A 26,701-nucleotide genomic window follows, 5' to 3' on the forward strand; every position below is an offset into this window, starting at 1 on the left:
TTCAAAACATCAGGCATGTAGGCCGAATCTATACAAAATTCTTGAAAACTCTCCTGCAGTAAGATTTGCATTCGTACAATATTCATGCCTTAGAGAAAAAAATCAAGTAAACTAACATTTAAAGCTAAAATTAGGTAAGCTAAGTTATATAAATATCAGTCTACTTAAAAGTTACAAAAAGGAAATATTTCCCACAACAAACACACAAGCTCTGGCATTGGAAAGTTTTACTAACTAGTACAGTCCTATACAAAAATGAAAAATATTACCTTCAAAGAAGGATGTAAATTAAACTGCAAATATTTCGAATTCAAATCAATCAAAAAAATTTCTTTACTTAATTTTGAATATAAGAAAACGTAAAAATATAAAAACTGTAATAGCACCTCACTAGGAAGCTTTACAACTTCTAATACAGCGAAAAAAAAATTAAGAGAGTCATGGTCATTTTAACAAAAGGTAGGATAACCAAAAAAAATAAGTTCCTTAAAAACTATATTTTAAAATAGTTTATTAATTCAAAAATAACAAACAAAAGCTCTAAACTGTTGGCCAGACAACAATCACAAACAAAAAAAAGCAATTCAAGCCGTTAGAAATGTTATTAGCTTGATAAAGAACTAACAAATCCCTGGAAAGATTATAGTGAAAAGTAGGACTAAAAACCAAAAGCTTCAAAACATCAGGCATGTAGGCCGAATCTATACAGAATTCTTGAAAACTCTCCTGCAGTAAACAATTGTCTTCTAAGAAATAACTAAAAACAAATATTTACGTCACATGGAATCGACTGATTGGATGCTTAGTATTAGCCTCAATTTTTTGGAATAATATTCCATCTAGAATCAAGATGTAAATTTACAACTGAACTGCATAAGCATATTGACACGTGATTGATCTCATTTAGGACCCACATATCATCATCCAAATAAGCAGATAGAGAACGCAGCTCAAGCAACTCGAAGCAATACAATATATGTCAAAATTTCAAATACAATGGTGCGCCCGCGTGCATTTTTCATTTATGCTCTAGGGTTTTTTATTGAAAAAAAAATTAAAAGTGCAGGTTGTTTGAGCAAGATTAGGGTTTACAAGTGGAAATGCTAAGCTTGTAATTTTTCAAGTAGAGATTACCGGAGGGCTAAAGTCTTAGTTCCCATTTCGAAGATGATCACAATTATTCTTTGATCGATAGTAAACAAAATATTGTATTTTAATGTCATGTTTCTTTCATATGTAATGGATTTCAAACGAGTTCAGGACTTTCTTATTAGTACACCTCTCATATTTCTATGAATATTGGCTTAAACAGCGTAATAGTACAAAGAGGATACAAATTCATTTTTAAAAGAAATATCATATGTAGTCATATTGTTTTGCTTGAAACGATACATTAAATTAATGACTTCTTAATTAACTTTGCTTGAACAGCGTGAGGGTACAAAGAGGATGCAGCCCTATTTTTTAAAAATAATAATAATAATAATAATAAAAAGATTTTTGCAGTCATCTTGTGTTGTTTTAAACAATGTATCGTTTTGGTAAGTATGTTTTGTTCCATATATTGATGGATTATCAATGACCTTTGCTTGGATAACATAAGTAAAAAGAAAGTACAAAGAGGATACAAACTTATTTTGCCGTATTATGTTACTTTAAGCATTTTGGTTCCATACATTAATGATTTTTCAATGAACTTTAGCTTTTAAGCATTAAGGTAGCAAGAGAGCACAAACTATTTCATATAGTAATATTTTTAAAGAACATTAATTTTTAAGCATGTTGGTACAAAGCGTGTACAAACCCATTTTTTATGGATAAAGCTTTTGTGGTCCTCTAGTTTTAGGCCTTTCAGCATTAGAACATTCTACCTAACAAAAGGGTCAAACTAGCTGCTACTAAGTTGAGGAAAAAATGCTTCCCTTTGGTAGGAGAACTTGAAAATGGAGATAAAAATGGAAGAAGGGAAGAGTAAAAACACCACATGGTCTAAGATAAAAATGGAGATGCAGCGCAAATACCTTCCACCACATTACCAACATAATATTTTTGTAGAACTTCACCACCTGAGCTAGAGAGATTCTTCTGTGGAGTATACAGTTGAATTTGATTAACTCGTGATAAAATGTGAGTTGGTGGAACTTATGGAGCACACAGTAGCAAGGTATCTTGGAGGAATGAGATCTTTTATTAGTAATGGGGTGCAGCTGCAGCCATATTGGTCCCTGCTTGATGTACTGACCCTAACTCCGAAAGAAAAAACAAACAATGTCACCAGGTGACCCCTACACTTTATAGGCAGAGTTCAATCTCATGATAAGGCAGCAAAAGCATACTTAATAGAGCATCCAAACCAACCCAACCAAAGGGGAAATAAATCCATTGTGCAGAAAAGTTGGAGCCCACTAGCACTCCCAAATTTGTCCTAACTAACAAGTGTTTCACGTGTCATGGTGTCAGGCACATTGCATTAGATCGCTCAAATAAGAGAATAATATATTTTACTGAGTAGAAAGAGATTGAAGAAATGGGCAGAGACATAGGAGAAAATAAAGACATCAAAAGGAGTATCAACTCGCAACCGATGAGAGAGAGATGCTAGTGAATCAAACTGAGCCAATGAGAAAGCCTCCAACAGGATTAGCATTGATTGTCTTAAAAGGTTGTGAGTCCAAGGTAACGGATGTTTAGATAGAATTTGAGGATTTGGTGTCATGAACTACCTTTTTGAAGGTATTAAGAGGAACATCAACAGGACTGACAGTAGTTGTCAATAAAGTCAAGAGTTCTATATCAACATGACAATCGATAGGTCGTAATGGAGAAAAAAGATTCAAGTAACCGACCCCACTTAGTGGGATAGACTTGTCATTTTAACACACACACACACACATTATATATATATCAATATTTTTTCTAAGGTGAAATCGATATATATATATATATATATATACATGTATGTTACAGGTCGCAATATTTCTACTGCTTCTCTACCGCCTCATCAGGTCGAGCACGATGTTAATGTTACTTAGGCACATGAGGTTCATGATGTGCAACAACCTACACCTGTCCGGCCACCTTTAGACCAATTCATTGATCATATGAGTCAATCCTCGAATGAGGAATGACAGGTTTATACATCCAGGAGGAAGAAGAAGAATAGAGACCTACTTGAGCTTAGAAATCTGGTTGATGATACTTTGGTTACTTCAGGTAATGGTACGTACCTCACCAATTTGTTAGTCGGCTCTCTTCCAAGAACTAGCGGCAGAGGGAGGAATAAATTGGGATTTCCCTAGCGCTCTGTGCCCGTTGGTGGTTTTGGTTTTTTGATCTTATATGTATCTTTTCTTTTTTGAGATTATGTGTGTGTTGCATCGTGTGAGTTGGGCTTTCTTTTAGGTCCACTCATACAACATAAATGTATCTTTTCCTCATTAATAAATTATAATATATTAGCCCTTGAGCTTTTCTAATATATATATATATATATGTATAACTTTAATTACTTTTAAACATCTATTATTTTGGATAAAGGTGATTTTTTTCATTACTTTTGATAAATTTTAGCAAGCACTCATACTCAACTGAGATTGATCATACTTGCTTTGAATTCTCTTTTGACAATTCTAATAGAAAAAATGAGGAGAAAACTTCATTAAAATTTGTACATGAACTAGCACCAAATGGCCTATAATATACCACATTTTTTTTTATTTTGCATGCCATTTATTTCACCTTAAATGAATAAGATGTTGATATTACAAAGGAAAATATGAAGAGTGACAAAGACTATAAAGTTTCATCTTTGAGGATAGAAAGAAAGTGATTAAGTTATATTGCATATTTTTCCTAGAAATTTTACATTTAAAATTACTAAATCAAAAGATACAAAAGATACACAAAATTGTGCAAACAAAATGTAACATATCCTGGCTTGCTATGCTTAATTTGCCGCATTTGGAACTTAAACCTTGAACATTTCACTATAAGATGGTTATATAGATGACAATTTAAAAGTTAGGTTCGCTGGTTTTGTGCATTTATTTTGTCCTCTTTTAAGATTCATTTGACATGATCAAATAAATGTAAAAGCTACTACATAAATGCAAATCATGGTATTATTCTTTAGGTCTAAGAGATTAAAAAACAATTTCACTCCCTACGAAGATTTCAAATCACACAATTTACAGGATTTGTAGGTCGTTTTAATGCTTCCCCTTCCACTCCCTTGCAAGAAAAACCTCCATCCAGATCTACTTAGCCTAAATAAGTTTCCATCTACATATCACTCCCATCAATTAGTTGTCAGTATTCACTGTGTCACACATTAGTTTAAACAAAAAGGGGTTGTCAAAAAAGCTCGTTCTTCGCGAACAACTCGTGTTCTACTCGTTAAGTAACTAGTGTTCAAATCGTTTGTTGAGTAAGCGAACCGAGCACGAACAAATTTTTAGGCTAGACTTAAAAACAATCCGAATCATATTCGGCTTGTTTTAGCTCCAAATAAAGAAATTATATATATATATATATATATATAAGCTTGAATCACCATAGTTCGTGTGGTCATGTGGTTCTACGACGTTTATTGCATTGAAATCATGCAAGTTCAAATCCAACAATCCATACTTATTTTTCTAAGTAATTTAAACAAACCAATTTCAAGCCGAACACAAACATAAATATATAAATTGAGCCGAACAGAAACACATTGTTCACGAGCAATTTCGCAAAAAAATAATTTCAAATGAGCCAAACACGAGCCAACTATGAGCTCGCTCAAGTTCGGCTCATTTACAGCCCTAAAACATAAGATGAGGCATCCAAACATATTTGTTCATAAAAGTCAGAAAAAATGTTTGCAAAAATAAAACTCTAGGTACCCTTACATATCTATCTGATTTTCTTAATCTTAGCAAGAATCCAGTCCTAATAAAGTAGAGGCAATGACATACATACCACCCAATTCATACGTATTTACATATCTAACACCAAATTTTACTTTCTACGTTTATATTAACCAAATCTTTCATATCACATCAAATATACACTATTTTAATTTTTCAAAGGAGAAATAAACATTTTCCTGCATGAATAAGATCATATTAATGTAAAAATTGAACTTTAGGTGTTAGATATGTAAATACATAGGAATTGAATGGTATATATGTAAATCTTCCAAAAAAGTAGCTTAGAGTTAGAAAAAATGTAGTAACTTAGGAGCACAGATGCAAATAATATATATAGTTATGTATGTATGCATTTATAAATACACATGCACTTATATACCCATTGCATTTGGATTTTTATTCGGTTACATACCCATAGCATTCTGCTTCAGCGCATATTAAACTAACAAAACCCTTAGTCTATAAATCATAAATCAGCAAATAATTGGAACATAGAAATAAAACACATACTCCGGTAACACATATAAAATGCACACACATCAATGCATAATTATAAATGATATTATATAAACTATATAGATATGTTGATAGATGGATAAATTTGTCAAATCTTTTAACATTAAACGGACAACTGTGCACATTGATGATCTTAGCATTATGGTTATACACGAAATTAATACCTTGAAAAGTCCATTTCTGTACACAATAAATTCTTTTTCATAAAATATTATATGTTAATCTAAACTATAAGAATAACTTAGGGTTTTGCACATGATAACGATCTTAAAAAAAGATTGTAGCAAAAATAATAAAAACATACCAAAAATAGTTGCATCATTTTCTTATGAGCCTTTTCGGATAAATTTTAATTTTTGTTTTTTGTCATTTTTTTTATTTTAATTTGTTTATATTTTGATTTAAAACAAAACATATTTGGTATGATAAAACATGTTTAGTTACTTTAAAAAAACACTCAAAATAATTTTTAGATATTTTGAATCTTTTTAAAAACAAACAAATTTATTTATAAAAATAAAAAAATAAAAAACATTCCAAAAATGTACTAAACAAACATGTTTTTGATGTAAAAGCAAAAATAATAATAATAAAAAATAAAAAACAAAATTGAACCCAAACAAAACCCTTAGGGGTCATTTGGGATCACTTTTGTTTTTTGTTTTTTATTTCTTATTATTTTGTTTTGTTTGTGTTTTGATTTAAAATAGACTTATTATTTTGTTTTGTTTGTGTTTTGATTTAAAACACAATATGTTTGATATGTTTGATAAATGTTTTCAAAAACATTTTTATTTGTTTTTAGAAATAAAAAATAAAAACACGTAAAAAATACACTAAACAAATATGTTCTAAGAAATAAAAGCAAAAATAAAAACAAAAATGGGTCCAAACAAGCCTTCAGTGAGTTAAACTTGGAAATTTTATTCAAACTTACAAGACGGACTTCATTTTCATTTGAGTAAAACTTGCTTAAAAGATATAAAGGATCATTTTCTCGTCATTTGATCATCCAGCAGAGAGCAAATTTTCAATGATTAAGGCTGCTATGCAATTCTAAAGTTCATGGATATTTAAATCATGCAACTATTTATTGACTGCTAAGCAATTCTAAAATTCATGGGATTTTAATTCATGCAACTTGTTATTGAATATATTGATAAAAGTGGCTTTATATTCCATTTGGATACTCGGTGGTTGAAAAAGAAACAAGCAAATAATTGAGAGCGAAAAATATATCCATAGAATAAAAAGAGATGGATGAAGTGCAGAACGAGGCTGAAAAAGAGCTAGTAAGTAAAAGAAACCTTTGATAATGATTTGCATAAAGAAGTAAATTTTGCTTTATCACTGGGGGAAATTAGTGCAATAGAGCAACCATCAAATGAAGCTCTTGCAGTTCTACCACTTCTGTGAATATAAACCTGAATAGAAAGGTTTAAATCTATTCTAAGCAGAAGACAGCATAATAAGAGAATGAAAAATAGATAAAGCTATTGGACATACTTCAGCCGAGTGGGGCAATTGGTAGTGAACAACTGTTCGAATACCTGGAATATCAAGACCTCTGGCTGCAACATCAGTAGCTATCAAAACCCCATGCTCATTGTCACGGAAACGATCCATGGCCTGATAAAAAAGGTTGTACTAATCAGTCCATTGGTAAAATCATAAAGTATCCTTAATATTGTTTCAAAATTTAAGCACTGAATATTTCAAAAAAAGAAGATTTACATAAAAACCAATCAATTCCTATGTATTTACATATCTAACACCTAAACTTCAATTTTTACATACATGACACCTAACCTCGGCATGAAAAGGTGAACTTCACTTTTTAAAAGTTAAAATGATAGTATTTTTTTATGTAATATGAAAGATTTCTATGTTATAAATCAAGTCAAAACTAATGAATATCTATGATGTCCTAAATATTTCATTAATAAATGGTTGATACTACCTTTAAGCGGGCCCTTTGTTGCATCTGAGCATGAAGGGTCCAAACACTAACATTAAGAAGATGCAGTAAAGATGAAATGTGACGTAACGCCGCAATTGATGTGCAAAAAACAATTGTGCGACCTTTACAATGAATACTTAGAATGTAATATAAGTATGCATCTTTTTCTTCTTCACCGCACCTGTTAGTAAAAAACACAAGACCACAAGTCAAAAAAAAAAAAATTTTGAATGGAACTTCGCTGACATGATATGAAATAGTAATTGACAACATAAAGCTAACTGCAGCCTGCTATTATGTAAATGCACCATAGTTTTTATATGTAAGCCGTCCGAAAAGACTGACGAGATGGACCATATCCATGCTCAGAGTACCAAAGTCAAGGAAATACTAAGAGATGGGCGGGCAGGCACCAATAAAAAGATTGCAAAATCAGCATTATCCAAATTTATTTGAATATAACAAAATAGAACTAAAATTAAAAAAAAAACAAAACATTATTTGTTCAAATCGATGCTACAGAAATGACAAGAAAGTGGAATTAATGTAATTTCACAATAGTTTGGCTATAAAGCAAGTAAGAACGGAATATAAATAACGATAACAAAAAAATCATATTTTGAAAGCAAAACCATGTTATAATAGGAAAGTCCACCGACCACATAGAAGTAATTTAGTTTGGGCAACTCATGTCTTTGAGGGTAAGGAATGCTGCATATATACCATCATTCCTTTAATTAAAGCATATTTTGCCTGCAAAAAAATTACTACAAATTGGATATTGGAGTGATGAATACAAAAAACTGATTGACATGCTTCTGGGTGGCTTAAAGACTAAAATACGCAAAAAAAAAAAAACAATAGAATTAAAAAATTAACACGTTTCCCAATCTTGTTAGCTTAGAGCAATCCACTTCTCAGCCTTAATACACTTCCATGGTTTCCTGAAAGATGCAGGTTTAAAGAAACATGGCTTTTAAACTAACACTGAGCCACAGCTAACAATGCTAAAACATTCTTGAAGAAATAAATAGATAAATTTATGGAAATGATAACTACAGAAGACAGACAGCTGAAAAGGATCTTGGAAAAAAGAAAAAAAAAAGAATAAAGATAAAATTTATACTCAATTAATGACTCCACAAGCTTATCTGCCACAATAGAAGCACTTGTCAAATCAATAATTGCAACATCAGGTCTCATTCCAGCTCGCTCTGAAAGCTTTTCAATAGAAGTTAATCCATCTGTCATGGCTGATTTTGTAGTGGATGAAGTACGCTTTAGCTTCTTGCGAAAATTGTCCGATAAGGCAACAGTGGCAGAGAAAACAAATGTCTGTCTCTTCTTTCGTGGCAAATTTAGGATTGTTTTGTGAGTATTATTTGTTACAGAAGCTTGCTCTATAGTGCCATTAACTGTTGGAAGCATTTTGTGAGTATTATTTGTTACAGAAACTTGCTCTATAGTGCCATTAACTGTTGGAAGCATGTCAATGATGGATTGGAGCTCATTAAAATGCCCATTCTCTATCATTCGATCAGCCTCATCCAGCACAAAGAAGGACAAAGAATGTAGCTGAAATATTGACATTAGATATTTTTAGTTTCTCCTTGACAAAAAATAAACAGTAATGGTTCAATTAATAAAATAACGAAGAACCAAAAAATCATCATCATCTTCAAAATACTTAGCCATATGACAACTACTTAGTGAAGCCTTTATGAATCCCCATCTCGTCTCTTCAACAAAGTATTTCATTAACTGTTGGAAGCATGTCAATGATGGATTGGAGCTCATTAAAATGCCCATTCTCTATCATTCGATCAGCCTCATCCAGCACAAAGAAGGACAAAGAATGTAGCTGAAATATTGACATTAGATATTTTTAGTTTCTCCTTGACAAAAAATAAACAGTAATGGTTCAATTAATAAAATAACGAAGAACCAAAAAATCATCATCATCTTCAAAGTACTTAGCCATATGACAACTACTTAGGGAAGCCTTTATGAATCCCCATCTCGTCTCTTTAACAAAGTATTGCATGAGAAGTTACACCGATAATGTATGTATGTATGTATGTATGTATGTATGTATGTATGTATGTATGTATGTATGTATGTATGTATGTATGTATGTATGTATGTGAGTGTGTGTGTGTTTAGTTTCTCCTTCACAAAAAATAAACAGTAATAGTTCAATCAATAAAATAACGAAGAACCAAAAAATCATCTATGTATGTATGTATGTATGTATGTATGTATAGATGTATGTATGTTTATCTGTCTGTATGTGTGTGTCTATGTGTGTGTGTGTGTGTGTGTGTGTGTGTGTGTGTGTGTGTGTGTGTCATATGTGCATGTATGTCATATATGTATGCATGTTTGTATGTATGTTTGTATGTATGTCTGTGTGTATGTATGTCATATATGTATGTATGTCTGTGTGTATGTATGTATGTATGTATGTATGTATATCATATATGTATGTATGTTTGTGTGCATGTATGTATGTGTGTATGTATGTAATATATGTATGTATGTTTGTGTGTATGTATGTTTGTATGTATGTGTGTATGTATATATGTCATATATGTATGTATGTTTGTGTGTATGTATGTATGTATGTATGTATGTATGTATGTATGTATGCCTGTCTGTATGTATGTTTGTGTGTATATATATGTGTGTGTGTGTGTGTGCGAGAGAGAGAGAGAGAGAGAGAGAGAGAGAGTGTGTGTTTCTTTTCATATAGAGCCGCATCCCTGGGCCTCCTGTAAAATTTTAATTAATTGGCAGAAACCAAGGCCCCTATAACACCAGAAAAAAATTCTAATAAATAATGCAGAAAAATGATAGGAATTATCGTCTTTTACAAAAATTAGGGTTAAGTTATGTAAGTTTACAATAAGACTAATAAATAATGCAGAAAAATGATAGGAATTATCGACTTTTACAAAAACTCCCTCAGCCGACTGGGGCAATTGGTAGAATAATTATACTAACCTCCACAAGATGTTCATTTCCCCCTGACATTAGTTCCCATAGCCTTCCTGGAGTTCCAACAACAATCTCCGGCCTACTCCTAAGTAGCCTCTCCTGTTTTTCTGAATACATACCACCCACAATGGAAACTATACGGATATTGATATTTTTGGCTGCCTTCTTCAGATGATCAGATACCTGTAAAAAGAATCACGAAATGCTTACAATTATGCCCATACATTACAAATTTAGTTCCATCTGAGGAATGGTATAAATTTTAAAAAAAAATTACTGCATAAGGCATTAGTGAAAGAAACAACAGCAAGAATTTTTTTTATTTTTTCATAGGAAAAATTGCTTACTTCAAGAGCATATATGTGAATATATAAACAAACAAAGGCTAACATATTCATAAGCTATCTCATATCTATGTTTTTGTTCATTGAAAGAATTAAAATAAAAAAATAGACAAAAAAGTTCTTTTAAAGTGATGTAACTTTGTAGTTAGCACACGAAAAAGATACATAAAGTAGTAGTTACATAGAATTGTCAGCATAAAAAATAAAATAAAATAACATTGGATCAAGATAGAATAAAATGAAGTAAAGAGGATGGAAGAAAGTTCACATTCAGACGCTAGCTAAGTCCAGAACACTAAAATCAACAAAAAAGTAATTATTTCTAGTTTGGAATCTAATAGATCTAAGAGAAAGATGAATGACTACCAGTAAAATTATTTTATCTTTCAAACCAAAAAATATATATATATAGATGATAGAATTTTCAGAGTGCATCAAGCTATGAAAAATTAACATTCATCACTTCAAAAAAATTAAAAAAAGGGTTGGTGCAATCATAATATCACATGAAAATGAAATACTATGGGTAACAAAGTGTCTCTCAATAAGTTGACATGTATCAATTGCCGGTATCGTTCTTGAGATATCAGAAGTCTCAACATAGAAAACAGATGATATCATAGATGAAGGAGCAGGCGAATACTATGAACTTACAAACCATCAACAATTAGTGATGGCATTAACTCAAAAGATGAATCTATACAAATATCAATAGCATGAGATCCAACGGAAAGGAACAAGGCATATAGCTAGAATCTCCAAGCAAACTTGCGGGCTCCATTTGATAACGAGTATTTACAATACAAAAAAACTTACTGTTTCGTATTATGATTAAAAAAAAAGTCAACAGTAGATGGAAACTTAAAGAAGATTTCTTTAATTTTGAAAGGGCCTGAAACGGATCGTGAAGTTCCAGACCATGGAACCGCGGGACCTTCGGCGATCCCGGCAAGACCATGCCTCTAGCCTTTCTTCTCTTTTATGTTTTCTTTTCTATTATACTTTATTCCTTTCTAATATTTTCCTATATATGTCTTGTTAGGGTTTGGAAGTCGGTTTTGATTGTGTTTTTGTTTGAGGCAGTGGCCGGCATCTCTGTTTCCCATCTAGGGCTGTATCCAAGGGTTGATTGATGCCCCGATTAAATCTCGCTCTCGAGGTGGTGATTATCTCCCTTGTTGCCCTCACCATCCTTTCCACGTCTCTCCAAACCTCCCCTTCATTGTTGCAGGCCGTCTAGGACAGCTCTTGTTCCTGTCAACAGCAGTTCCAGCCATCCAAACCCAGCCTTCCACCTTGTTGCCACTTACCAAAACCACAAACTTCACCCTTCCACATTGCCACCACTTACCAAAACCAGAGTTCCACCTCGCTGCTGCCCTAGGACAGCAAAGGTATTGCTGTTGCTTGCTGTGCAGGCCCTTCCGCTTCACTAACGTCACTTCGAACACCCTCAACCCGCTGTTTTACTAGCTGTCCTGCCCCCAACCTCCTTGTTGCCTCCCAGGACAGCAAGGACCTGCGGTTCCGTTGCCATACCCGCAAACATGCTCCGCTTTTCCACCTTGCAGCCACCTTTCCGGGCCCCCAGCAGCCACCACCACCACCTTCGATTCACCTTAATCCCAGCCCCCAGCAGCCACCACCACCACCTTCGATTCACCCTAATCCCATGTTTCACCTTAATCCCATGTGTGTTGTGTGTGTTGTTATTTCCTATTGTAATTGTCTAGTTGTAAGTTTCTATTTGATTTCTGTAATGATATTTATTTTTCTCTGTTGTGTTAGTTAACTCCAATATTATTTGGTATCAAAGCTGGCCTAACCCTAGCCCTACCTTAGGGTTACCAACATCCAACACTATCTAACCCAAACTCCACACCAAAGCCCTTCCACTTGAAAATTTTTCAAATCAGCCGCCCAAAAATTTTCATTTCCACCCAAAATCATCCCCATGCACCCTCTTCCACCGCCCCAAACCTAAACCCTAGCCTCGCCGCCGACTAGACCATTGTTGGAAACCTGATCTGGAAGAAATGACACAATATTACTTATCAAAAATCCACAAAGAGATGTCCAAGAACTTCTTATGGAATATATGCAGCGGAAAATCCTCCAACTGCAACGGAGGCTTGTCACCTTCGATAAGAGGCAATCAGAAAGTGTCATATGTAATCACAATGGTGATTCGTCAAATCAAATGGATGAAATGAATCCCTTCCACTGACCAGTTTCCAGCGACCAAGAACCAATACCACTGAGATTTGGCATGGAATATCACAAATGTGCCAGAAATTTGGAGTGCAAGGTGACTTGTCATATTTTGACAGTTGCATGTCCGGATGAGTTCATTAAATGGCTCAAGACAATGGAAGTATCTTTGCATACCAGAACATCCTACCAGACAGAATAGTAAAGCTAGATGCCATCAAGTTAAAGAAGAGTGTACAACTGTGTTGAGAAAATTTGAAGTACCTACGTTAGTAGGAAGGGAAAAACAAAATCACTATATGGTTTAAGATGAAATGAGAGATGCAGCACAAGTACCTATCAGTTCAATACAGCAACACATCTCTTAAAAATAGCATCACCGGTTGACCGCCATATATGACTGACAGAGCACAACCTCAAGATTAAGCACCAACATTACACCCAATGAAGCATCCAAGTTGGCCCCGCCTTAAGAATGGAGAATAGGTGGAGCCAACCAGCATTCTCAAATCCGTCCAAGTCCAGAAGTGTGTCAAGTGCTACAATTTTGGAAATGGTGCATCAGTTTGCCCAAACAAAAGTATGATCTATTTCACTGAACATGGAACAGTTAAAGTAATAGCCAGTGTATAGGAGAGAATGAAGATGTCAAATATGAGTCACAACATGAAGCCGAGAGGAAGTTGTGCTAGTGATTCCAGCTGAGCCCATGAGCGACACAAGTTGGATTAGCCATGATTGTTCTAGAAATCCGAAGAGCCGAAATCAAAAATAAAACAGCCCCTACGAAAGAATTGCCAGACAACATGACCGACAGTTTACCTATTGGATTGCTGTCACTTAAAGTGATCCAACATTTTACAGATTTCATTCCAGAGTCGGTTCTTCCAAGCAAATTTGGTTATCGAATGCGCCCAGTAAAGTTTGATAAATGGAAGAAGTAAATTATGAGTTTAATGGCTCGAGAGTTACTTTGTGAGAATCTATGTCTATATATTGTTTCAGCTCGGGTTGTACCAAAACAGGATGAAAACTTATTCTATCAGGATGTGCTTGGAATGACAAAGCCTAAAGGGTTGACTTATCGGAAGATGAAGATTACAAAATTTCGATTGCTTTCAATGTGGTAGACTTGACTATAAAATATGAGGAGATAGAAGTCTCTCCTAAATACGGAAGACTAATGCAGGTGTAACAGCCCTCTGAACCGAACATAAGAATAGCCGCAACTTGGACCGGTTCGGAAGAGGAGTTAGAGGGCTGGTCGACACTCCTCTAGCCTAAGGCTTGCCGACCAAAATGAGTGGGCCCCCCTTAGGGGCTGGTCGACACTCCTCTAGCCTAAGGCTTGCCGCCCAAAATGAGTGGGCCCCCCTTAGCTAACTACCCTAGTATAATATATGTTGTTTTGTCGTGTTTTATGTGAGTTTTTTCGTGTGCTTTATTGGAAACAGTTGTCGGCATCTCGAGTTTCCATCCTAGGGTTGTAGTATTTTGGTTGTATCTCGCTCCCGAGATAGTGATTAACCTTTTTTCCATCATTCTGCAATGCTTCCTGTCATTAGCTGTTGACCTTCCCTGCTGCAGCCGCCACAAAAAAACACCTCCTGACTGTTTTTTTCTGCAGTTCCACGTTGTCTCCACTTTCCAGAACCAATCTTCCACCCTGTTGCTGCCTTTTAGACTTGTGTCGCACCTCTCATTGTTGCTTCCCAGCTGCGCATTTCCTTTGCATACAACCTCCCCGCTGCTTCCAGACTTCCAACCACGTTGCTGCTTCTAGCCCTGATACAAGCAAAGCTTCCACATGTCGCTGCCTTCCAGACTTGCATCCCATCTCACTGTTGCTTCAACAATCATGTCTAAAAATTTTGCAAGAGTTGCAAAGCAAAGGCAAACCATTAAATTAAACATTTTGTAAGTAACAGCACGAGCAAGTGCCAATCTATAAACTCCAAGCCCAAAGGGGTAGAAACATCCATTCAAACAAGAACATAGCCGACAAATGATCAAGAGAGCCTTATAGTAACAACATCCAATTGAATTATTTTACCAAAATAATAACCAAAAAGTATAGTGTGAACTAGTTAATGTAGTGTTCGAAGATGAGGGAAAATCAACAATAATACGGGCTCTTCAGAAGTATCAGAATATAGGGAGAACTTCAATATATAAATTTGTAAGCCAGTTACATAAAAAAACATAGAGAGAACGTTCTAGAATAATATGCTTCCAAAGATAACTTATAAACACACGAAGTCAATCAATAAGTCAAATAAGAGCAGTCACCAAACAGATGAAAATTATACGTGAAGGAATATCTCAAAATTTTAGAGGAAAAAAAGAATATTTACCAACAAAAGTGTATGAAAAAGAAGCTTCCAGAGGATAAATACCTGCCTTTCATAGAAAAACATAGCAGGTTTACCAAATAAGACAGCGGTAGCTTGTTCTTTACAAAACTAAGCCTTGCTGAAAGAAAAATTAAAATCTTGCAAGCAAGAAATAGTTGAACGAATCAAGTCCCTTAAAAGTAACAACAAAGGAAAAGGTTGAGAAGCTAGAAATCCGACATAATGGAGCAAGATGGGCATCACCAACTGTTGGATCATGCGAATATGACAAGCATAGACAAAATATTGTAGAAACAAAACATGTGGCTGAGTTTCCGCATTGGCACCACAAAACACTGACAAAGAGGGTAAAGCAGCAGTAGGAAAAAAAATGGAAAACGGGCTCGATAAACGAAAGTGAAGACAAGCTGCCATCAAAATCTCCAACAACACATGAGCAAAAATTGTACGCAATGAATAGGTGCAACAAAGATGACAACCCAGAGTCTAATCAATAGTCGAGGCAAAGCTCAAGACTAGCCAATAAAGTGGATGCGTCGAGAGGGTGAACTTGATGACGATTATGCGACTGACAATGAGCCACAACAAAGAGGCCACAGGAAAAATATTGTGAGAGCCCTGGGAGAGAGAAACAAATGCAATAACCAAGATAGAATGGATGGTAATGAGCCCTCATCCAAATATTAGGTTTGAATGAATAAAACACTACCTTCTAAGGAAGAGGACATGAGAAGTTTGGTAATATTTGCAAATAAAGAAAAATAAATAAATCCTAGAGTTTTGAGAGGAGGGTACAACTAGCTTTTCTTAGAAAAGAGCCTAGCAAGCCATTATTGATAAATGCATTGGTTTCATTTCTATGAAAGCTCTATTATTTTTGCAACTGTGGGAGGCAAAATTAATCCTCATTCCCCATGATTCACTAGGCCTAGTTTTGAGCATTTTCTATTAGCTCAAATCATCTTCTTTGTTCTGAGTCATAGCCAGCTTTTTATCTCGAAAAATAAAAGAGCCACATTCGAGTGAAGAGTGGCTTGTTCAAAGTTCAATTCAAGTCAGCACAAATAAAATACACACAAGCATGTAGAAGTATATATAATATTATTATTTATAAAACTACAATTTTACGCTGCTATAAATTCTTTATTGTGCTTATTATCTATAATTTCATATTTCATAAATAAACAATTTGTGAAATTCACAAATGTGGCCATGTTTGTTTTATGCTTTTACTGTTTTTGTATGCTACCTCAAGCTAGTTTGGAATCGATTAGTTTTAAATCGAGGTAGCAAGACTTCGAAGATGGTTTACAAAAGTTTAAATTTGACTGAACTTGAACATTTAGAGTTTGAGAATAGTTCAACTTAATGTTACAAAACGTTGAAGAAAAACTTATCCAAGAGAGAGACACCCTGCATAAGCAGAAAGCTTTGCTTGTGTCATGCGTATGGTGACAACTTCCTAGTTTAAAACCCAATCGAAAGTTTACATTCTTTCCTTCCATAAGAGTTTTTCCTTTTAACTTATATTAAGTTTTTTTTCCTTTTAATGCTGCTGGCACTGTTGTTTTCCCGATTAAATTCATCAATTCTAAAGCTTCCTACCGTGTTCTTCTTCCCCCATTTCCATCAAAGCAAGCAACTATACCCACAAGCAAGCAAAAGAAGAGAGATGCAGTTAAGATGAATTTAATCCTATTTAACAGTCCAGATATAGCACCTCCAGAGATTCATATGGAAACACACAAACTAACATAAATGTTGCCCCACCTGAAAATTAGTTTGTTCTCCACAAATGAAGGCTATGATCAAGATGTGCATCAAACTACTAAAACTTCCAAAAAAACAATAAACATAACATTAGACACAATTATTTCATCATATGCGCAAATTTAACAAGGCTTAGAAGGGCAGATTTAAAAATATTCCACTCCATAACAACTTTGTACAATATTACAACGTGCAGCTTGTCTTCATTTGAAAAAATTGTGCTGCTTTGCAATCTGCAGCAACGTAAGAAATAAAATTGCACTACTCAGAGCAACGGATGAACTGCATTATGTCCTCCTAAACCATGAAACAGGATATAGGCCATAGGCCCATGGAATTTTTAACGTACGTATCCCACAAATGAAATTTACCATATCGTAGCATTCATAAAAAAAGTGCATTACAAAACAACCCTAAGTTTTGACCTTTAATTTTACTCTCAGTGGTGCATATGACATGTAAAATTCAGAAAAAAAAAATCATCGATAGAATGACCAGGATGCATTGTATGTTGATGCAAGTACAAAATAAACGCATTCAGAATGCTGCATCTTTAACGGATACACAAACTTGAATACTTAAAGCTTAATTACAAAAACCTGTAAGGCGAGCTCTCTTGTCGGGGTTAAAATAAGTGCCCGGAGGTGGCATTCCCTAGAACCTCTGGTGACTTCAATATCATTCTGAAGTAATCTTCCAGCCTTCTCCCGTTCTTCAAGAAGGCGTTGCAAAATTGGTAATCCAAATGCTAGGGTTTTCCCGGAACCTGTTTGAGCTGCACCAATGACATCCTGTGAAATAAATGAAAATGAATAGTCGTCTGAAAGACCCAAGTGGCTTGAGGAATTTCAAGCAATTTGCAATAAAAGATTGCAATGATAGATAGCTATGAGATAGGATGAATACGCCCACACTAATCTGTGCAATAACGAAGCGAAACATATTATCAAAGAAAGATTTACATACATACCACTCAATTGCTATGAATTTACATATCTAAGACCTAAACTTCAATTTCTTACATCTATGCCACATTAACTATGAATGAAAAGATGTATTCCATTTTTTTAAAAGTTAAAATAGTGGTATTTTATATGACATGAAAGATATGGATGGTAAAAATATAAATGTAAATTTTGGGTGTTAGATACATAAATATATAGGAATTGGGTGGTACAAATGTAAATGCCCCAAAATAAAAAAAAAACCTATATGTACTACAGGAATCATATTTGTCAATAGTAAATACTAAATAGCACACTGTTGTGAGAGAGTTTACAATTGTCCAAGTGGATAATCATATCTTGTAGTGCAATAGTTTAAAAATAGTGCAAAACAGTAAAAACAAGAATATTTTATCACGAATTCAACAATATAATAGAAAAGTAACCAAAAAATAAACAAAAAAACACAAATAATGTCATATAAAAACAGCATAAGATTATATTAACATAAATGATGCTTAAAAACAAAAAATCATGGCAAAGAATAAAATTAGATTTAAAAATCAAACTATCATGGTTTTTGCATTGCTTAATATATGATATTTATATCAATGCATAATAGCTGAACAAAATATTAAAATTTGGAGCATAAGCTCAAAATGTAAGAAATGCTTAATAACAAATTTCATGTTCATCAAAACAAACTAGTCATCCAAAAAAATTATCACAACACAAAACAACCTAAAGAACAAACCTTTCCATGATGAGCTGCAATAGGAATGCAAGCTTGCTGTATTGGAGTAGGTTTTATAAATCCAAGCCTGCGCATTGATTTTATCAAAAGAGGATGGAGTCTGAGTTCATTCCAAGCAGAAATTCCATCATCACCGAGTGGTTCTTCATCTGTACCACTGTCAGGATTGGTTTTGTTAATGTCTGCTAAAAAAGGAACAAAATCAGTGATAAAATCATAGAAAAAAAAAATCTTCCGCTTGCAGTTTCACCACTCTGCAAATTTCTTATTAAGAAAACTAGTATTTATGTCATAAAACGAAAATAAGCGCCAGAAAAGGTAAGTTCCATGAAGAAAACAAATATCAGAAACAAATGGCAATGGGGTAAAACTTTGCTTCTAGAGTATGTATATAATCGGCATTAAACGTGTAAGCTTCATGTTAGCCAATGAAAAAGGGTAAGCAAAGAATATTTAAGTCAAGTAATAAGTCGAAATAAAAAGAAAAGAGAAATAACATGCAATTTTACCAAACACCATACACTCCAAAGCATGATCAAAAGGGACTTTAGTTTACATCATAAGACCAACATAATGTAAGAACATAAAACAAAACATGTTTAATAGCGCCAACATTGGGTAGATCTGAAATAGCCAAATTGCCATAAAGAGAGAAAACGTCTTATTAAGCAAATTATCATTCATAAATTAAAAAGTCTCCATTTTTTAAGCTGTAGGCTTATCCTATCAAGCCCAAGCCATTGATTTCTAAGGGTCTGTTCTCCAGTACACCAGTGAATAACAAATCTTAAGCTACATGCCCTCATATCTTATCATCTAGTCCTGTCACCTTAATAAAAATAAGCACTCAAAGCAACAAACTAAAAACCTTCACTATTGCTCTAAATTCATCCTCAAACACCTAACTCTTCAATGGAAAACAAAAATCTAATTTCACAATAAAATCTTAGTCTTCCACCTAAGTAGCACTGGTGTAAAAGAGCCGCAAGAGCCCATCCCACAATTCCTTCATTTATACCAAACTGATCCATAGGAGAATCCAATTATATTTATCTATGGTTTATATATGTGATTCATGTGTTTTAGATTTTCGGTTTTCTTCATGCTTTCTATCCAGAAAGCCGTCGACTTCCAGGTTCTCCCTTCAAGGGTTCTATCCGACGACGAGTGGTGCTCTGGTTGTATCCCATGTGAGGATAACTATTCTCGACCTTCCCACTCCTCCCCAACCTTCTCTCTATTGTCGTCGTCACCGTATTTGCTATAGCCACCGAAGAACAGTCACTTTATCGTTTTATGCAATCGCCTAACACCTATCCACCCTTCCCAATCTGCTGCCCCTTTCCGCCAACCCTCCTCTGCACTGTCATCATCTCGAGGACAAGTCACTTGCCACCTTTTCGCAGTCCAACTTCTCCATAAATATTGTATTCCCCTAGGCCACCCAACCCCCTCTTCATAGTGTTGTTGCCTCACCCCAGCATCCCATATGCTCAGTCCAACACTCTCCACACCTTCCACCTCTGTAGTCGATCACCACCACCCCCGAAAATATCCCTAGTTTCAGTTTATGTGTCGTGTTTATTGTTATTTCCTATTTTTGTGTTAATTGGTTGTACTCATTTGATTTCAGTAATAAAATTTGCATTTCTCATTATTGTTTGGTTAACTCCGATATCATTTGACATCTGAGCTAGTATAATTTTAGCTCTTTCATTATTGTTTGGTTAACTCCGATATCATTTGACATCAGAGCTAGTATAACTTTAGTAGCTCTTTCCTAGGGTTTCTAGAAACCACTTATACCCAACCCTATTCCACCTAAAAGTTTTCTTTAACACCCTACATCACCCCTACACACCTCCTTCCACCTACCCACACCAAACCCTAATTATGGCACCAAGGCGGCAATTGTCAGAACCTGATCATGAGTTTACCATAAACGAGATGCTGTGTGAATTTTGTTGAGTGCTACAACAGCTCGTTGAACTAGAGAAATGACCAGGGAGAGGTCGTCGAAGTGCGTGGTATCGAGATACGAAGAGGAGAGAGGGAGCAATAACTGATCAATTATGTAGGGATGATTTCAGTGGAGAAAAAGGTAAACCATGGCGCTCTAGGATACAATATCAGAAAAATTTGAAAGTGAAGTGTCCATTAGAGGATACAGAAATGATGTCCATTAGAGAATATCAGAAAAATTTTTAAGTGAAGTGTCCATTAGAGGATACAGAAATGAACTGTCCATTAGAGGATACAGAGATGAACTGTCTGTTGGAGGATACAGAGATGAAGAGTTTGTTGGTAAATATAGAGATGAAGTGTATATTAGAGGAAATAGAAATGAAGTGTTTGTTGAAGAATACAGAGGCCAGGAGTAAAACTAGCATATGTGATTTTGATGGAAGAATGAATCTGGATGATTACATAGAGTTGTCGCGGACTAGAGAGAGGGTGATTGAATACAAGAAGGTGCTAGATGATCAGAAACTGAAACTAGCTGCTATCAAGCTGAAGAATAGCACACCCTTGTGTTGGGAGAACCTAAGAAGGGAGAGAAACAGAGAATGATAGAGCAAAATTACAACCTGGGAGAAGATGAAGAGAGAGTTATAGCGACAGTACCAACCCACACACTACTGTCAGGATATTTGGTGGTGTTGCTACCTACAACAAAGGGATCTATCAGTAATGTACACAACAAAGTTTATACAGCTTAAGCTGAAATTTGAACTGACGGAGCCAGAAGAGCATGTGATAATCAGATACTTGGGAGGCTTGAAGCCCACCATCGGCAATATAGTCTAGCTACAACCTTACTGATCTTTGATAAACAATCAGACTTCGACACTAAAGGTGGAGAAAAAGCAGAAGTATGCACCCACTATCATTCAGACAATCACCCGCAATTGAAGATATCTGTAGGAGCATGCCTCACGGAGTTAAGAAAACTGGTCGGGAGAAGAAAAATGTCACTCAGAGTGAGAAAAAACCTGAGAAAAGTAGCATGCACACTACATTCCCAATCAAGAAATACATGAGATACCATTGATATGAGCAAATGGCCTCCACTTATCTGACGAATCAAGTTGTGTCCTTTTAAAGACTAAGGTGCAGTAGAGAAAAATAGTGATGATAAGGCATCTGAAGAAAAGGGTGAGGAGTATCATATTTCCACCGGATGAGGACAAGATGTTGATAGTTCGACGGATCCTACAAACTGAGGCTACGAGGAATTAGTAGTGGCTTAGCCACACCATATTTTACACATGTTCCACTATGAAAAAAAAAGGAATGCAATATCTTTATCGATGGAGGGGACAACAAGAATGTGACATTACACAGATTGTGGATAGTTCAACCTCGAAACTCAGAGACACTCCCAGCCATACTCTCTGATGTGGTTGAGAAAGAGTTACAGTAATGACAAGAGGCGTCTCTTGGAATTTTCGATTGGGAATCATTAGTAAGATCAAATTTAGTGCTACGTGGTGTCCGTGGATGCCTCCATCTTTTGTAGGGGTGATTGTGGCAGTTTGATCATCAAATTCAGCATGACAATTTCAGAAATATCTACTCCACCATCAAACATGATAAGTGCATGGTCCTTCTCCTGCAAACTTTGAGATTACAGGCCCTTGGTAGTAGAGAAGTGCCACTAGGATATGTTTTGGTGATGATAGAGGAAAGCGGGACAAATCTGCTGATTTCAGATACAAGCCAGTTACTACATAGAGCATGTTAGGACATCATGATCGACGCCTTAACATCATGACTGGCACTGTTAGAATTTAGTAAGTTCTCACATTAGGAAGGAATGAGCAAACCTGTGACAACCTTTGAAAGAAACTGCAAGGTACACTTGACACAAATCCAGTTCAATTTAGCAGTGCACCCTCATATGGTTGAACTGATATGAATGACTGCTCGCAAGTGGGAAAACACCTCAAGTGTTTTAGGAGATAGTGCAATCAATAGTGGGATACAGGTGCTTCTCGGGTTGCAGTAGAATATCCTTCAACCCCGAAAAGTTACAGCAACTCCACAACTTCCAACATGCAGACAAAAACTTCAACAAATGAAGTTGAAGCTCCCCCAATCTCCTAAGATTGACACGGGCATAAAGGAGTCTCAATAGCCCATCTTGTGATTCATTCGTCTAGACCAAACCGAACCAAATTTGGGAGGGAGGGTCGACCAGCTCTTCTGTGTTGGTTTGACGCCTCCTTTCCATAGAGGGATCCAATCCTAATTAACTAGGGCTTATATATGTGATTCCTATATTTTAGGAATTTAATTTTCGTGTTTTCTATCAAGATAGTCGACAGCATGCATGTTTTTTAGTTGTATCTCCGATGTGGTGATTATCCTCGACCTTCTCATTCCTCTGCAAGCTTCCCTCTGTTGCAATTGTCATCGTATTTGCCGCAACAACAAAAAAACAACCACTTTATTGTTTTCCTATAGTCTACCACTTCTCCAGCCTTCCCAATAAGACCTATGCGTTGAGCAGATTGGGTTCGACGTGGGTCGATCTTATTCAAGTTTTGACTAGTCAAAACGGGCTCGCGCCAGGCTTGATCGGATTCTATTTATAATTTCATAGTCAGGCCGCCCACTAAATGGCTTGCAAATCGTCTGGGCTTTAAAAGAAAAGTTATTTTTTATACCAAATAAAAAAATAAATAATAAAATCTTTAATATTTTCTCTCAAATTATGATGTTGATTTAAAATATTAAAAAAATGTAATATGAATGTTTGAAACAATAAAGAATGTGCGACAAGAGTTCAAAATTAATTTTATATGTAAAAAAATGTAATATGAATGTTTGAAACAATAAAGAAACAAGAGTTCAAAATTAATTTTATATGTACAAAATTTTTTTTATATGTACTTATAAATTTAAGTTGATTTAATAGCAAATGAATACACACAAAATACATAAAATTGTAAACTGAAAACAAATAGATATGTAACTACAAAACAGTTGAGTAAAATGCTGCAAAAAAAAAAAAAAAAATTACATACATACTTATCAACTTTTATTTGATTACATATCTAACAATTGGACTTCAATATTTATATATTTATTATCGTATATGCCTAAAAGTTGTATTTCATTTTAAAAAGAAAACTAAAAGTGATAATTTTTATGAAATATAAAAGATTTGGTTGGTATTAATATAAAAATTAAAATTTGGCTAGATAAAGAAGAGAAAAAAAAGAGGAAATTAATCGCCTCAAAAGCCTGCAATTGCGAAATGTATTCATGAAAATGGGCCAATGGTCGAATCAAGCTCATTCGGACTTGACTAAGTCAAAGCGGGCCCGAGCCTTCATAGCCAAGCTCACCTATTCTAGGCGGAATATTGACGAGCCCGTCGGGCTGCCCGCCCAATGCCTAGGTCTATTCCCAATCTGCTGCCTCTTGCCGCCAACCATCCTCCTCATTAACATCATCGTGACGACAAGCTGCTTGCCGCCTTTCTCCAGCCATCCCCTCCATACTTGTTGTCTTCCCCTAAATAGCAACACGACACCCTCTTCGCTTTCTCCAGCCATCCCCTCCATACTTGTTGTCTTCAATAGCAACACGACACCCTCTTCATAGTGTTGTTGCCACACACCAACAACCCATATTCTCATTCTATCACTCTCCACCCCTTCGCCCCGCCCTAGCCGATCACTACCACCCCCGAACTCACCCTAGTTTTAGATTATGTGTTGTGTTTGTTATCATTTCATATTTTTATGTATTTGGTAGTACTCCTTATTTGATTTCCTAATAAAATTTCCATTTGCATTGTTGTTTAGTTAACTCCGGCATCACTTAGTATTTTTTTTCTTTTTCGTGGTAATCTTTCGAAGCAAAAAAATAAAAAAAATACATAAAAGCCTCAAAATGATCATAGGCACCAGCCTCCTTTCCCCTTATTCTTCATTGTCTTTCCATGGATATAAAAGATCTCCCGCCAATAACATATTAAAGCTAAGTTCAAAATCGGTATAATCCAAGTAGATGGCCAATATCTAATCTAATCCAACTAATTGGCCAATTTATTACCATACATGCATGACGCAATTGCATGAAGCGATATGTCAGCAATTGCATTAAGCGATATGTTACTCTAAGTAATACGTTTTTCATAACTTCATTTTGTGAATTGCATTTTTTATCGCTGAAGGAGTGCCATAAAAATGGCACTTCAAAACAGGCTCAAATATTCATACTGAGAAAAATGTAGTAGATAGCTGTATTTGGAGATATCATCCCAAGGATACAAATAAAATGGAATTGATAAGGGTTAAAGGTAAGCAAAAAACATTGACAGAAATCATATGTGAATCAAGTCCATGAAAAAGCTAAAATAGAAATAAATGCACGCTGCCAAGCTAAGGATAAAAACCTGAAGTACAAAAGGATCTCAGATTTCTGAAAATAATAACAAGGAGTGACCATCAAAACAAAAAGAAGACAAACATAATAAACTCACATTATGATCAATGGAAATCCAAACTTAATGTCATAAACATGAAAGTGTAGAGTAGGAAAAGACCAAACAATGGGAAAATCAAGTATTTGGAAAAGATGGGGTGAAAAGAAGAGAATATTTAAACAGAATGAACAGATATTCAATAAACCAAAGCACGTGCTTTGCTCCATTCATCCACAAAAAACAGCTTCTGTCCTATATAAAGACCAAGTAAAGTGCACAGTGGCATCTCCTTGGCATGAGAGTAGACAAAAACTTCAAGAGGAAATGTAAGAATGGCTCAGTAAGTATGCTTTCTAAATAACGAATACCACCGCAACAGAAGTTAACATGAGAAGAAAATCTTTTTATCTTTAGGGTAAGGGTAATGTAAATGTGAATAAGGATTGCTGCAACATTGCTATGCCATCTCGCCGAAATTGGCTCAGCAAGTAATTGCATGATTAAGAATTTAACTCCTATATAGTTCAATAATCTTAAAAATCCCTTTCATTGTCAGATTTTTATACCAAAATATTTTATCTAAAATCGCTCAGCAATATTTTAGTATATGTGATCTCACATAAATAATTTAGCAAAAATAATTAATATCCACAATAAACATCTAAATCAGGGATTAGCTAAATTTACATGAAAGCTTTTTGTAAATTAATGGCCACTTTTTAAATCACCCATAAGGAAAGCTTGCGAATAATAATTAATATCCACAATAAACATCTAAATCAGGGGTTAGCTAAATTTACATGAAATTCAAGCAAGAGTTAGCATAAATGCTACCGAAAGGTCAAAATGATTACTTTAAATCCTACATATCGTATACCCTATTTCTTCTCTTGTTTGCCTTGAATCCTGAATTTAGTAAATCCTAGCATTGGCGCATTTAGTAAATCCCAGCAATGGCCACTTTTTAAACCACCCATAAGGAAAGCTTGCGAACTCTTGTTCTTGTCCCGTCGTTGGTCCTATCAATGCCTTCTCCAGTGGCTACCGTCATGATTTTATAGCTTTTTTATGAGCGTTTCAAATATTTAGGGTAAAAGTGTTGGGAAAAAAAAATTAGGTGATGTGTTACCACGGTTACACAGGTCAGCATGTCCCAGATCTCAGAATCGAGAGATTAACGACCACGTGAAATCCTTTTGTTATTTTTTTTCATATTTTCAGCAAGTTTCCTCCTTTTATTTCTTTTATTTCTAATTCTTTCCTATTTTTCCATTTTCCAATTGGATATGTTCTATTATGAGACTTTTATATGTGTTGTGGTTGGGCTGTTGGGATATTCAGAACTTTTAAATTTACAAAAGGTGATCCTCCTCTTTGTACGCACCTCCCTAATTTGTTGTTTGTCGGATGTTTTCAGTTAGCCAGCCATCGACGCCACTGTCACCTGATGTTCACAGCAGAAAACTGCTCATTTTCCACTTCTTGTTCGCTGTCCTGTCATT

At 35.0% G+C, this 26,701-nt stretch overlaps 1 protein-coding gene across 5 annotated transcripts in view; it reads right to left on the reverse strand.

The window, feature by feature from the left end:
• Positions 1–26,701, reverse strand: part of LOC110024605 (DEAD-box ATP-dependent RNA helicase 13) — a 48,823-nt gene that overhangs the window by 18,994 nt on the left and 3,128 nt on the right. For 3 of the 5 annotated variants that reach the window (XM_020724668.1, XM_020724666.1, XM_020724670.1), the window contains exons 4-12: positions 18,761–18,945; positions 17,662–17,853; positions 10,390–10,566; positions 9,161–9,247; positions 8,513–8,874; positions 7,387–7,567; positions 6,933–7,055; positions 6,734–6,850; positions 18–53 (exon numbers count right to left, since the gene is read on the reverse strand). In XM_020724668.1, the coding sequence (XP_020580327.1) occupies positions 18–53; positions 6,734–6,850; positions 6,933–7,055; positions 7,387–7,567; positions 8,513–8,874; positions 9,161–9,247; positions 10,390–10,566; positions 17,662–17,853; positions 18,761–18,945 (1,460 nt within the window). Of the gene's footprint in view, positions 1–17; positions 54–690; positions 727–6,733; positions 6,851–6,932; positions 7,056–7,386; positions 7,568–8,512; positions 8,875–9,160; positions 9,248–10,389; positions 10,567–17,661; positions 17,854–18,760; positions 18,946–26,701 lie in introns of all 5 variants that reach the window. The other 2 variants (XM_020724667.1, XM_020724669.1) reach the window with 2 other exon arrangements.

This window comes from Phalaenopsis equestris, unplaced genomic scaffold (assembly GCF_001263595.1).
Source record: "Phalaenopsis equestris unplaced genomic scaffold, ASM126359v1 Scaffold000263, whole genome shotgun sequence".
Taxonomy (NCBI): Eukaryota; Viridiplantae; Streptophyta; class Magnoliopsida; order Asparagales; family Orchidaceae; genus Phalaenopsis; species Phalaenopsis equestris.